We start from the raw sequence: 14,980 nt of genomic DNA on the forward strand, positions 1-14,980 counted from the left end.
TTAATTAATTAAGCCTCAGAGCACCTAGAAGGAAAATCTATCCTATTTTACCAGCAAGCGCAATGAGTATGCAAAGGTCACAGAGAATAGAGGAGCAAAGGAAAGAGAGATCCTCGTATCCTGACTCCTGACTCCTTGCTGCATCTATTAGCTCATGAGTCCCCTCCAAGGGACACACATGTAGGACAAAAGGTGACCCACAGCTGTGTCCCAAGGCGCACTGGCTGAGAGATTTAATAAGATGCAGGAGAATGACTAACGGGGTTACACAGATTGACTCAGGTCAGTAAAGAATATGGCATTAAGAAAATTGATCCTTTGAAAGCCTCCAGCCACATGCTTATGTCAGAACCAGACATGACTTGTCTCTGTGTTTCATACGACACCACCAAGTACCCACCAAAGGGCTTTCCTTCATGTTTAAATAATGAAATGCAATGTAATGCCAACAGGTGCTTTTTTCACAGGGAGAAGGGAGAAGAAGGGAAAGTGTTTGGGTGGGCTGAGGCAGAGCCCAGGTTTTTTCCTGCCTCTCCCACCCCTCCCTGTTCTCATGGCTCATGAGCAAGAGGTCACTGACAGCTGGACAGGCCCATCTGTCTGCAATGCCGAGGAGACAAGCACATGGACACTGGAAGAGAGAGTAACCTGTGTATGACTGGGGTGTGTATGCAGCGTAGCGGCTACGGTGTCTGTGCGATAGACGGGAGGCTGCCATGGGGAAGAAAAAGAAAAGTGCTCTACAGGTCATCCTGGAAGATGGTTGGTATCACTGTGAGATTATTTCAGTTTGCATGCTGCCTAATACTTGACTAAACCTCTTGGGGCTTCCCGTGCACACCATTTTGCGTCTCTCAAAAATCATACAATTTCAGTTTGCTTGGGCAGGGAACTTTTGTCAGTCTGCCAGACTGAAGTAAATATTAAGAGCATTGCTGTAGGGAAAGAATATAATGTATAATCAATAAGGGACGTTCTGCCAAGCTCAGCTGGCACTTAAAGGTTAGCCGTGTAAAGCATCACATGTGTAAATTCCAGCAACAAATGCAATTACTCGTTGTTCTTTGTTTTGCAGCTGGAATAGAGTTTGACGGACAAGTTGAAACTGACACAGAGAGTGAAGGTAGGTAGAAGGTAATGTAGAGATTAACAAATGTGGTCTTGTTTGAAATACAAGAGGTGATACCTTTTCTTTTTCTCTCTGACTTGTGACTTGCTCTATGGCACGAGCTCTTTCACGAGCTACTTGCAGGCAAGCAGATTTTTCCCTTGAGGTTTGACTTACAATAGTGATATGTATACCACCATTCTTAAGCATTCTGTCCTCTTTTATCCATGTTCCCAGAGTGGGAGGCTGTCAGAGCCCACATCACTTGGGAATCAGCCCCTAGTAAATCAGGCACTGCAGTAAAGCACCACCCTGTGCAGGGCTGGGACTGCATTGTGCTGTACTGAGGTCCTGCTTGCCCTCCCTGTAATGCTTGCTTAGACCATAATACACTGGGATCTTGATTAATCATAGCCACAAGAAGAAAATAATGAAAATGGATTGAAGGGAGACTTATGACTGTGAGGGAAATCAGGAAAAGGCCATGACAGGACTAAAAACACCTTTAACTCTGCATGTATACTATAACTAAAGAGAGAGAACTAAGAGGTAAGACCATGACAGCACTGGAGAGGTGATACAAATGTCGCTGTTACTGCAAAAATGGTTCACAATTGTGTCTGTATTACTCACAGAATATGAGAAAGTAAACAGCAAACTACTGGGATTTCATTTTTTTTAAAAAAATCATATCCACCTTTTCCATATAGGCAAAAGAGGCAGTAAGACAACGGTAACAAATAAATGCTTCACATTTAACCTAACACTTGATAGGTTGCAAATAAGAAAAATATTAGATCATTAGCTATCCAAAATGAACATTTTCCCAAAGAGAGGAGGTGGTCCTTTGACCTAGATGATTGACCAAAATTCAGTTTAGATTGACCATTACATAATAACTGAAACCTTCCTAATGGCTCCTGAGAAATAGTTGGAAGCTTCTTCTCATTTCCAGCGTCAAATGTGACAGCCACTGCCTACTAATTTTTTGCCACTAACAAGCAGAAACTATCAGCTTGTTATTAATTTCTAGCTTTTCACCAAACCAAAAATGCAAAAGCTCAAATTCTTTTTTGCTTCTGTTTTTCTCCCCTTTTAGGCTCCTCATTTTACACTCTGGATCCCATTCCAGCACAATATTCTTCTTCTGTGACAGTATCTCCAACTCTTTTCTTCAGCTAGAAATTTTGGAAAACTGGAAGCCAGATTACTCTGGAAAACTTTCTATTGATTTTAATAGACTTGGTAGTGAAAGAGGTGGAGAAACTTGGGGGGTTTTGAATGTTGTTTTTTTCCTTTTCCATTATATTCTGTAGTTAAATCATGCTCCATTTCAATCCTTTAAGCTGGAAGCACTTCTGGAAAGAAGAGATTTTAGTTTGCAATGCCAGTAAGAATGAAAGATTTCTCAGAAACTACCTGGTATTTTTCTTCTCTGAATGCAGACCATCCAATATAAAAGAAAACTCCAAGAAACAAAACCGGATACTGCCTGTGCTGTACCTTTTCTCTCTATAAATAGAAGAACTCCATTCCCAGCCTTGAAAAGTAAACATCTTTCAAGGACATCACATCAACAAGCAAACTACACATTGTGTAACAGACTGCAATTTCTGTTTCCTTTGTTCTGGTGTGTTTACAGGTCAGAGAGATCTCTGTCTGTACTGTCTGATGGATGGGCTTTTGCATTTGTAACTAATTTCCAGTTTTCTTATGGTCACATACAAGTCACTGATGTGCTCAATTGCGCTGTCTTAAATGGGAGTTGCACGACCAAAGAGTTACACCTGGTTCTTGGACAGGGCATAACACAAAGCCCATCGAGATCAACAGGCACATGCTCTTTGAATTTGCCAGGGTGTGAGTCAGGTGTCCTGGCTGCCCATGCTTTTCTGATGAATCTTTATTCTGCCAGCATGGATTTCCCAATGTAATTGTCTTTTATCACTTGCAGAAGATGAAGTAAAGGACAAGACAACTAACAAACAACCCCTCAGGGAAACTGGCAGAGCAAGCAGACTTCAAAGCAAAAAGCAAGGGAAAGACAAAGAAGAGAAAGAAGAAAAAGAAGAAAAAGAAGACAAAGAAGAAAAAGAAGACAAAGAAGACAGAGAAGAAAATGAGAGAGAAGAGGAAGACAGTGGCAGCCAACAAAACAGAGCTTCTAGGAGAAAAAACTATCAAAGGAAAAACAGAGATGGAAAAAAGGCAAGAGAGGAAGGAAGCCGGAAGAAAGACAGAGGCAAAACGGCTCCGACCAAAGATCAAAAGGAATCAGAAAACAAAGAAAAGAAAACAACCAGGAGAGGGAAGGAGGGGGAGAACAAACAGAAGAAAGACAGGAAAAACAGGTAATTAAACAATCCCTGACTATGGTGCCTTGCTTGGACTTGCAGCTATACTGACATGCCAGTGGCATATGGATCAGAATGGCAAAACCAATAGACTGCAAGTAAGTTCCTGCTCTCCTAAAAGAGACACAGCAGTGGAAAACAGTTTAAAATGCCACACAATACTAAATGTTTCCAAGCCATTAGTATTTCTCAGCCAGGATCAGGTCTATGCATGTAGTGGAGTCATAGTACCTACAGCCAGGGGTAGAAAAGCATGCCTAAAGAAGGTACCTTGAGAATTTGAGTCTAGACAAGGTTTTTTGGTTGGTTTATGGAAACATTCCAGTTAAAATGGATCCCCTGTGTTTTCATGTCTCTTCCCCTTCCAAATCTTGGTTGTCCCAACCTTCGACTTCTCCCCATATCTCCCATTTTGTTTTGAAGATATGAAAACCATTTCTCTGGAGCCAGCTGTAGCCCTGGTAGCTGTAGGCAATGCTTCTATAGCTGAAGTGTACTCCAAAGCATGACACTGAGTGAATTCTAATGCCTCCTCATCATCCTGGCAGGAAACAGCCCTGCTCTGAGTGCGAAGGGCACTGGCATGGCACTGAGCCAGGGGATGTTGAGGCACTGTACCCAGACTGGAGTAGGATCCCCAGGGCCAGCTGCACTCTGCCTACCCCAAGCAAGGCCTTCCCTCTAACCCCTGTAAGTTTTTCTGTGTCCCTTATTTTGTGTCTCTTCCAGTACTTCTTCTGCTTCCTCCAACTCATCTGACGAGGAGTCACTGTCAGAGGAAGAGCTCGCAATGCTGAAGGAGCAGGTGGAGCAAAAGAAAAAACTGATTTCCACCATGAGGAACAAGCCCTGGAGGATGGTGAAGAAGCTCTCGGTGCTCAGGTACCCATCAAAATGGGTACTCCCACTCCTGAGGTCTCTCCTGGCTTGTGTGTTGTGTGTTGTCAGATGCACTTTGTCTTTCCTTGAAATTACATATTTGCTGCTCCTGTAATACCCCAGTATCAGGAAAAGTGACCGGCAGAACCTGGCCGGCGTGTCTGCGTTCAAACAATCAGAGTTAAAATGTGGAATCTGATTTTCAGCCTCTGTAACCAAAGAACTGACAAAGTGCAAATCTGTTCAACTGATACCCGTAGCCAGGTCATCCTACCCTCGTATTTAAAACCAAATGACTCACTACTGTCAGGCTACTTGTTAAAGTAAACTCCGTACCCTGGCTTGCTTATTCATGTCTTTTGTCAGACAGAAATCAGAGCAACACAGTGCCATGTTACTGCACAACCCTGAGATGGGGATGCTTGGAAAAAATGCTGTGTTAATTGCAGAGGTTTATGGAGCAAAGATAATTCTGCCACACAGCCCCTGATGAAGGTGGGAACAGCTCAGGCAGCAGCAGAGACCCCTTAGTGCAGGGCAACAGGGGACAGTGGAGCAGGGCAGACCAGGGAAATCAAAACCAATGGGTCAACAGGGAATGGCTCATAACAAGCCATTCCCATAGTGGGGCAATGATTCAGCTCCCAGCTCTACTGGTTAAGGATCTTCTGAAACCCCTTTCTATCAGGAGGGATTTCAAAATAGCATTTCAAAGCATGCACAGACCTACAGCGAGTGGTGATGCCCCTGCTCTGTGTTTGCTGAGAGGTTGCTCAGAGCTGCAGGGACTGTGCTGTGAAGGCTGGCATTCACCATGTGTCTCTGCTCCTCTCTTTTATGCCCTGAAGCCCAAGACCTCTTCCATCTTCCAGTAAAATCAGAAATTGCGAACTCTGACAATTACTTCTGAAAATCTGGGTAAAGATCTATAATAGGGAAACTGTATTAAAGCAGCTTTTCCACCTTACAGGCATGCTATGAGCCTGAGCTCATAACAAATAAATTCTTACCACCCTAAAATTCCAAATTTTTTCAAGAAAAGAAAAAAAAAAAGAGCAAAGCAGTTATTCCTGATGCACTTTTTCCCTGTGGTGTAGGATCCTGACTAAAATTCTTCTTAGGATCATGTTTGATAATGTACCTCCATAGCTTCATCTTATTCCTGAATTATAGCAGTCATTACTACCTACTAATGAACCTAAACAAAACTTTTGCATTGCTTGGGCAGGGGTCTCCAGAAAGGCTCTCAGCATGCTGTACATTCATTAGTTAATTTTGGTTGCATAAACTCAACCCTGAGACAAGAAATTATTAGCCCAGATAAGGGGTGTAAAACACAAAGAGAGCAAAACAATATGTTCAAGACTTAGAAATCTCACTTTAGGGTTTCAAATGAAGTCACAGGTGATTTTCCTAAGATTACAGGCTGAACTAGCCAACTATTTATGCCAAGTGGAAGTTTGTCTTTCCCACAGGCTTAGGATGGCAAAAAACCTCCCAACTCCTGAAATTTAATCTCTTCTCATTGGCAAGGCCAATATACAATATAATTTTATTCATGAGCTAAGCATACTTAGCATAACAGCATCTACCTAGACTACTTTCTCTATTTCCCTTAGAAATCCTGTTGTAAAACTAATTTCATTTTGCAGCTTGATTTTACTCCTGGCTAGTGTACACTCATTCCTTTGACACTGAGATTATTCCCTTGGGGGGTTTTCACATCTCTGATACTTATCTAGGGAGGTGTTCATGGAGGGAAATTCTGCATCCTCTTGGAGCTTATTTCACTAGGCAATGTTATTTTCATCTTGACCAATGCATCAGGAGAGAGAAATTGTAACAAGCATTCAGGCTGGGAGAGCTCTGCAGCGAGAGAAGTGGGCAGGCTTTTAGTTTGCACCCAGGGAGAAGTATGGAGCAAGATGTGGGGCACATCTCTACATGAACATGAGAGCTTTGGGGACCTGGGTGGGTGTCTGAGCTCTACATGGCAGAGATCAGAGAGCAGGTAAGGAGAGACACCAAGCCCCCACCTTTGTTGCTTCATTGCCACTGGTGCAGGCAGGGGTGAAAAGTTAAGGACCCCCTTGCTATTTTAATAACCTGCTTGTTTGTTTTCCAATTAGGGAGGCACAAGATTTCGTAGAGAAGTTTGAAGGAGCTCTGGGAAAAGGAAAGGGCAAAAAGTTGTATGCATATAAGATGATGATGGCGAAGGTGAGTGCTACAGTGATGTCAGGGAAAGGCTTGGATACTCAGTTACGTATTTAGCACATTTTTAGGTTTATTGACCTCTCTTTGGCAAAAGCAGCACAAGGAAATCAGAATCAAGGTTCCTACACACATTCAAAAAAATAGTAGCTGACTTCAAATATATGACTATTGCAGAAAGAACAGGGGGAAATTTACCCCAAACTGAACCTCATTGTGACCTTTCCTGAAGCAAGGGAGGGTTTTCAGGAGCAGGGAAAACCATGGCTTTCTGGTTGCGATCTCCAAAACCTTGAGCTGTGAGAAGAGGTATCCCTAAAGGGGAAAGAGGCTCTGCCAAACTGTTGCACTACCCTTAGTCCTGTAAAATTTCATCTTCTCCAGTGACAAGGAGATAATAGGGAGAATGATGGCTGTGTTTTGAGACTGAAGTTGGTAGCCAAGTTGCATGTTGTCATGGAGATTATATTGAGAAGTGCAAAATGGAGCCAGACTTGAGATTATGAAATCAGTGGGAGTTTAGCTGCTGGCCTGGTGAGGAAAGATTCCAGCTCAGAGTTTTATCAAATTAAATTTTGTTTTAAATAGAGTTTATTCTGAACCGATTCTTTCAATCCAGATCCAGGTCTGAATTTACCACCCCTGTATAATCTGATGAATCCATAGCACAATTGCAGATTTCCAAAAGCCTGGAAAGGTTAAAATTCTTAAAACTCAAATCATAAAAGTGAACTCTTGGGCATGGGGGGATTTTGGATTGAAGTGAGTTTCTCAAATAGCCCAAAAGATAAGACCCAGACCAGAGTTCCTGCTTTGGGCTTTACACCCTCACCTAACCATGCTACCAAACTCTGATATTAGAAAGGCCTGCTTCAGAGAAGACCCCCTTTTCACATCTCTCATTGCTCGCTGCAATGTTGTCTTGTTTCAGAAATGGGTGAAATTCAAGAGAGACTTTGAAAATTTTAAAACTCAGTGCATACCCTGGGAGATGAAGATAAAGGAAGTGGAGAGTAAGTTGAAGTTGCTGTGCTGTGGCAGTGTGACATTTTGTAAGATCGCTTTGTCTTCATACAAACAATATTCCAGCTTCCTGGCCATCAGTGCCAAACGAGGAGCACACACCCCTGGCAGCTCCAGGTGTTGCTCTCTCCATCAGTTGTGGACACTGTTGGGAGGCTCATGGGAAATGTGTTGGGGAGGTTAAAGGGTTGCTGAGGACAGTTTAACCCTCCTAAACTCCTAACCATGAAATGTCTTCTGCTTTAAGGTCACTTTGGCTCCTCAGTTGCTTCCTACTTCATATTTCTGCGGTGGATGTATGGAGTAAATCTCGTCCTTTTTGGGTTAATATTTGGACTGGTTATAATTCCAGAGGTAAGTGCTTAGCTCTCCTTTCAGTAGTATCTTGCCCATTGCTTGACACAAACATGGCATTGACAGGACAAAGAAATGTCTTATAACAGGCATTGCTTTAGAAAAAGCCTGAGGACGATTGTTTACAAAGACTTACTGACGCAGGAGCAGAAGTTGCATTGGTATCAGGAGACCTAAAATGTTATCAAAGATCCTGCCCATCCAGCAGATGAAGCTGGGGCTCAACAATCTAATTCAAGGCTAGTTTTACATTTTGACTAAACTGAAAAATGTGACATTCCAAACCTAGACACAAGATCCGGTCTGCAAGAGCCACAAGAAATGGTTTTTGCTCTGAGAATAATTAAATACCCTCACTTTTGGGCCCTCTGAGGGGCATGACCATGGGGCAGCAGCCATGGCACAGCCCTTCAGGGAACCGACAATTTCCCAGCATTTTGCCAACTAACATTTGCTTGGGAAATAACCCTATTTTGTACTTCCAATTCATATGATTCACAAGCAATTGTTTTATTTTTAGTTTTTCTATTTCTCACTCTTCTCGGAGAAGGAAAAGGATCTCATAGCCAACTTTATATGTTCGTTTATTGAAGAATTCTTTAATGTAGCCATTAAAGCTCTGGCTGAATTACTCAGTGCAGTATTTAAAGGCTGTGCAATCCACAGACAGTGGCATCTGTTCCGTTCAGCGCAGAATTTTATGGAGCAAAAATGCAGTGCAGAATCCCTCCTGAGGACCATGCTTTTGTTCTCTTTAATATGCTTGCTCACAATGTTGAAAGGGAAAGCTCAGTTTCCTTCCAGGATGAGGAGACATAACCATTAGCACTGAACAATACAAATGTGTTTGGTTAGGAACTCTGCATATGGCAGGAGCTTTCCTCTCTGAAGTGTGCACAGTGTTACTCATTGCCTACTGAGCTGTTACGATACGGGGAGTAGCTGGGCAATAAACATTTAATCATAAATTATTTTGAATGTAATTAGACAGCCCTAAAAAAATAAATGATAGATGATATGCTAGGACCTTGCTAGGCTATGAATGCTAATGAGATATTTTGGTATAGGCACCAGTCAGCTTGTAAATATAATAACTCTCCATAGCCCTTGGCATTCTCTGTCTGGACTCCAGCTGCTGTTCCAGCTGCAAGACCTGCTTTGCATGGTGCCATCAGGACAGGCTGTGCCATGAAAACTATTCTTTGCATCTTTTTGTCATATATTTTTTTTCCCAAACCTAATTGCCATTTACCTCACCTTGAGAACATCTTTCAATTCAGGACTGAAAAATACAAATTATATTTCAAGCTTGACCTGGTGCTCTTGACTTCTCTCAGAGGAGGAGCTCTGCATAACTAGATGAAGCTAATCCCTTTACTGCATTAGAACCATGAAGTTCAAGCAAAGAACTCCTTGATAAACTAAGGACATTTCAACTGGAGCTCTTCATGAAAGGATACGGTTTCCCAAAAAATACTTCCTGTGCAATGAATGCGGCCAGGGAAAGGGAAGTCCTCTGGTTATTTGGGTGAAATTAATACTAAATATTAACAATAAATTTTAAAATGTGTATTAATAGATATATGTAATACTAAGTATTAATATATGTAAGTGATACTAAATAATAATAAATGAAATTAATGCTAAGCAGTTTTTAAAAACTGCTGCTCTAGTATTAAGAAATGAAATATATATTGAAATCAACAGAAAAGGAAGACAAACCAAAAGCAAATGAGAACAGACTCGTTAAGAAATAAAACCTGTTAAGAACTCCTTGGTGCTTTATACTACATATGCATCACTGTTATTAATGTTCTCCAGGTCCTGATGGGAATGCCATATGGGAGTATGCCAAGGAAAACTGTACCCCGGGCTGAGCAAGCAACTGCTATGGATTTTTCAGTTCTTTGGGATTTTGAGGTAAGCACACAAGTGTTAATCATAAAAGATCAGTTGAATACCTTCTAAAACCCCTCAGAAGTTAGTGGTGCTACAAGGATGAATTTGTTCCAAGATAAGCCAGCAGAGCACCTATTTCTTCCAGAAGAAGTCTGGGAAGTCTTTTGTTGCAACAAAGCAACAAAAGGTGCTGAGATTTCTGGCCAAAACAGCATGTACGCATGCAGACACCTGCATATGGATTTGAGCCACTTTCATATACAAATGTGCTGGCTGGTATATGTCACATGTGTGTAGACACAAAAGCCATTTTGCTTCCAGCTGGAAAGGCAGCAAGCACCCAGGTGAAAGGCTGGAGCTGCTCCAAACCAGGCAGCCAGAAAGAGACTCCAAGCTGCAGACCCCCTTCACAAGCAGGGAGCACTTTGCCAGACCACTGAAAGTGATTGGGAAGGGGATTGCTCCCCACGTCCCTGCCCTCCCTGAAATATTTACATGAGCCAGAAGCAGGAACCAAAGTTTAGGACTTGCACCCACAGGAAAATCCCAAGTTTCCAGCCATATCTGGGTGCTTGCCTGCAGCACCCATTCACCTCCCACCCCAGTTACTTTGAAGATTTAAGCCAAAGGGATTAAATGGTTTTAGATATTTTTAGCCCAAGAAAAGATATGTGAAAGGGGCGTAGATTTTCTGATGTAACAAATACCTTGGGATCTGACTTTCAAAATTGTTACTTCTGGAAATATTTTTTTAGTGCTTGTCAGCGCTGGCCCACATGCTACAAGCACGGGACCCACTCCTGTAATAAACCCCTTTGCAATTTCCTTAGCTTAAAAAAAACCCAAACAAACACCAACCTAATAAAAAACAAACAAACAAACAAAGCTACTTTGTTGTAAACCAGATTATTTAAACTAATTTATTAGTAAGGCTTCAAATACTGGTGTCCAGGAACCTACCAGGGCCAGGCCTTCCTTTACCCTCTCATTGTCTGCTAAGGATCCTGTTAACTCTTCCTCTCCCAGCACTTTCCCCCACTGCCAGAATCCAAAATTCAGAGGTGAATTAGGGACATTTTTAATAGGAGTGTAAGGAATGAAAAGCTCATTTGAGCAGTGCACTGTAAAAATACAACTGGTAGCATTCAAACTCATTAAGCCAGAAGAAAAAAAAAAAGCAAAATAAGACTCCAAAACAAACAAAAAAACCTGACGGAGTGTTGATGAAATGCAGCTGCTGATTTTCTCTGGGAGACCATAAGTAATAGACCTATCAGTAAGGAAACTTGCCTCTGGATGAGGCTGTATTCTCCAGGAAGTGTTTCCTCCCATTAGATGCCAGTCTCCTGCCTCTGACTTGGAACACACATCTACATTCCCCTGCTGTCACTGAGGTGTTGATCCTCTGAACCCCTCTGCCATACAGGTCCCCATCCAGTACCCATTCCCTTGCTGTCTGACATCAGGGAGCAATCATTCCAGCTTGAGAAGCATCTCCAGGTATGGGGCAACACTGTACACCAATACCCTCTGCAGCCAGGAGATGTTAAACGAAGCCCTTTGCAGAGGTTTGCCCTTTGAAAATGCATAGAGGCTTATTCCAGCATGCTCCACAGGAGAGGTGCAGGGCAGAAATATATATCAGGGTAGGCATAAATGAAGAGTCAATGCTACTATCCTGAAAAATACCTTTCAAGAGAGAGGAGCTGGGGAAATGTATGCTTTGGCAGCAAGGAGGTCACATCATGGATATCTAGAGGAGCAGAAAGGAATAAATCTCAGTTGGACACCAGACACCATGTGTCACAAATGGAGTTTAAAGAATATACAGGATGATGTGAGCAGAGAAACTCCTTTTTCAGTCCTTGGCATCTGATGAATCAAAAAGACAAAGGTTTGGAATTACAACCTGAGAAACAAACTTCACTAGTGCCTTCCACGGACCTTGTATTTTACAAGGCTTTTTTCCACCACACCTCTCCAGCAGACATTGTGTGTAACAGGCTACGAGCCCCAAGCAGCCATGCTGTGGTGTGCCAGCCACAGGCTTGCTGCACTGTTAGAAACACACCTGGAGTGGTCCTGGACCTGCAGCACTGCACTTTGTGAAGGGCAAAAATGCAGCTCCCGTGGCACCTGGGGACACCAAGGCTTTTTATGAGGTTAGGAATAAAAAGCCTAGAGTTTTGGGAGAGCACAGTTTAACTGATTAACTGAAGGTGGTCAAATGCTTCAAGAAAGGCCCAGAAAGCTCATGAGATCTCCATCCCTAGAGATTTTCAAAGCTCAGCTGGACACAGCACCAAGCCATAACACTTCCTTTTGCAATTGGCTCTGCTTTGAGCAGGGGGCTTGACTAGACAGCCTCCACAAGCCCTTTCACATGTAAACCATGCAGTGTCTCTAAACAAGAGCCATTACACGGGCTCTGGTACGAGCTTCAAGTTATATCTTTTCCAAAGGCTTGATCAGAGGGGAGCATGCTCAACTATCATGGCCAGACTGATTAAGTACACTTAACTTAGGAGCTGAAGGACAAGGGACAAAAAGTAGAGAAGTACAATGTGCAGTGATAGACATCAACTTGGATGAGATATGACAGAAAAACAGGGAGAGATTGCTAATGCAGATTAGGTGATCTGCATGCTCGTTGAGTGCCTAACAGACTGCACAGCAAAAAGTACATTTACTTGAGACAACATGGTTGATACTGTGTCTGAGCTCCGCTTTCCACTGGAAAGTAATGCTTTGATTTCACTCTTTAGTTATATTTGCTCTGCAGGCAGCAGCTGGTAAAAGGAACTAAATCTGCAAGGTACTGAGCATCAGCTGCCTCCTACCTGAAAGGAAAAGTTTCATATCATGGTGGGAAGGCCCTTTGCTACAGCATTTCTACAAGATCTGAGTGTTTGATTATTGTCTTACAGAAGCAGGTGAGCTACAAGCACAAAGAGAAATAAGGATGTTTTTCTGGGAGGGATGAAAAAGTGATGGATCAAAACTACATCTTAGTTTAAGCCACTATCCTCTGACATGCTCATGCCATCTTCCCTCTCTTAGGAAGATAAACTCTTAAGAAGACGGCACTCAAAGGTGCCAGGGCAGCGAACAGACAAGAATGAGACCCTAAAAACTTTTCCAAGTTGATTTTCCTTGTTCTAAATCTTCCATTTTCTCTAGAAACCCCTTCCCTGCAGAAGAAAAGCTGCACAGCTCACACAGGATTGCTTTTGCTTTTCCTCCAGGGTTACATCAAATACTCAGCACTCTTTTATGGCTACTACAACAACCAGAGGACAATCGGCTGGTTGAAATACAGGCTGCCAATGGCATATTTCATGGTTGGGATCAGCGTGTTTGGCTACAGCCTGATGGTTGTTATAAGATCGTAAGTGCAGCTGACATTGCTCCCTCTGCAAAATCCACCCAGATGTGTCTCACAGCTGGGTTCCCCTCCATGGGCACCCAGACTTGGTCCAGCCTTGGCTGGATGGCAGGGGGAATGTAGGCAAAGGGGGGCTGTGTGCCTGCTGTTTTCATGCATGTAGCCTCTCTGTCCACCACCCTGGCTCTGGTGGGCTGGGGGGACTTGAGCACTGCCCTGCCTCGTCTGTGTACTCATGTGCACTATTTTGAACCTCTCCTACTCCAGCCATCTTCTTCCTTCTCCTCCTCTCCAGATCACTTTAACCCTTCCTCCAACATTACTACAGGGCCATCAAACAGGTAGATTTCGTACATGAAGGAGGATTTTACTTGCAGTAAATTTCAAAGGTTCCTTTTGCATGCTTTCATTGCAAAATAAATATTCCTGAATGCCAACATGGGTCCCACAGATGGTGCAAGGGTTGCAGAAAAGAGCCAAGTGCTACTAGACTGTATTTGTTGAGTCCCTAAACAAATCAGTGCAGTTTAAAAGTGGCCACAATTTCTGTGCCCCTTGTGCACTTTCCCCAAACACCAGTGAGGCTCCCACAGCATCCTCAGGGTACTGAGGTTGCAGCCAAAGCACTTGTCAGTGCTGTAATGGTCTCTGCAAAGCTAAAAATAAAAAAATAAGCTCCTCTATCTCTCCCTGAAGGACACACCATGAAAAGGTCTTCCTTTCTTTGGAAGAAAGAATAAGCCCATGGATTTGTATTGCTTGCTGAAGCAGGCCATATTGCTGTGCAGCAGAAAGAGCCTCTTGAGCCTTTGGCTGGAGTGGGACATGGGGATTTGCTGTACATTTGCCATGAAACTGAAGCATCTGTTGTCTTGCCTTCCTTGAGGGACTAGTGCTAGGAACTCTAGGGGGACTTAGAGAAGGATTTCAGGGATCAAATAATAGAGAGGAAACAGCAGAAGCCATATCTGCTCCTATGCTGATTAAGAAGAATAAGCCTTTTTCTCTCCCTGCATGACTTGCTGCAAGCTCTTTGGCTCCAGCACTGTGCAGCAAGTGAAGTCTCACTAAAGCTTTGTGCTGCAGTGGGTGTAGTGGACAGCACCAGGGAGTTTTGACTAAATTTAACTAACTAAAGGTAGCCATAATCATATACTGCAGCCTAGGACCCGGAAGCACCATAAATAGACTTTCTTCATGCATCAGCTGGAGGAAGCAATCTTTAACATCCTTAATCACCTATGCTAGTTTTTCTCTATATCACTATTTTTAATAGAAGACCTGTGTAGCCCTGAAGACACCATTTGACAGTTCAGTCCTCCTCAGACCTAAAGTCCAATGGCCCATGTCACTCATTCCCAAACCCCAAGAATGGTCGCCCCACTCCATCTTACCCACCGGCAATCCCAAGCTTTGCAAAGCTGAAGGATATGAGGTGGCTCTGTGGAACTCTGTCTGACCCTGCCACTGCACACGCCCTTACGCAGGATGGCACGCAATGCCAACGAAAGCACAGCAGATGGGGACGATGACAACTTCATTTTCAGCTGGAAAATGTTCACCAGCTGGGACTACCTCATTGGCAACCCAGAGACAGCAGACAACAAGTTTGCATCCATCACCACCAGCTTCAAGGTAAACTTGAAACTTAGCTTTCCCCTACCTGTTCCTCCCCAGCACCTACAAATGGCAGAGATTTAAGGGGAAATCTGGATACCTGCTCCGCATCTCTCCATATGAGCAGGGCATGGTGCTGATCCATGG

General features: G+C 43.2%; 1 protein-coding gene across 1 annotated transcript in view; it reads left to right on the plus strand.

The window, feature by feature from the left end:
• The first annotated feature begins 479 nt into the window (after nucleotides 1-479).
• TMC2 (transmembrane channel like 2) overlaps nucleotides 480-14,980 on the plus strand; it is a 32,509-nt gene continuing 18,008 nt past the window's right edge. Inside the window, exons 1-10 of the mRNA XM_042044246.1 lie at nucleotides 480-762; nucleotides 1,076-1,123; nucleotides 3,063-3,459; nucleotides 4,192-4,344; nucleotides 6,471-6,561; nucleotides 7,487-7,568; nucleotides 7,826-7,932; nucleotides 9,754-9,852; nucleotides 13,077-13,219; nucleotides 14,704-14,851. Coding sequence (XP_041900180.1) covers nucleotides 717-762; nucleotides 1,076-1,123; nucleotides 3,063-3,459; nucleotides 4,192-4,344; nucleotides 6,471-6,561; nucleotides 7,487-7,568; nucleotides 7,826-7,932; nucleotides 9,754-9,852; nucleotides 13,077-13,219; nucleotides 14,704-14,851 — 1,314 coding nt within the window. The 5' untranslated portion in view covers nucleotides 480-716. The remainder of the gene's footprint in view (nucleotides 763-1,075; nucleotides 1,124-3,062; nucleotides 3,460-4,191; nucleotides 4,345-6,470; nucleotides 6,562-7,486; nucleotides 7,569-7,825; nucleotides 7,933-9,753; nucleotides 9,853-13,076; nucleotides 13,220-14,703; nucleotides 14,852-14,980) is intronic.

The sequence above is a fragment of the Corvus kubaryi genome, unplaced genomic scaffold, assembly GCF_017639235.1.
Source record: "Corvus kubaryi isolate FWS band 111438036 unplaced genomic scaffold, C.kubaryi_AGA036_p1.0 37398, whole genome shotgun sequence".
NCBI lineage: Eukaryota > Metazoa > Chordata > Aves > Passeriformes > Corvidae > Corvus > Corvus kubaryi.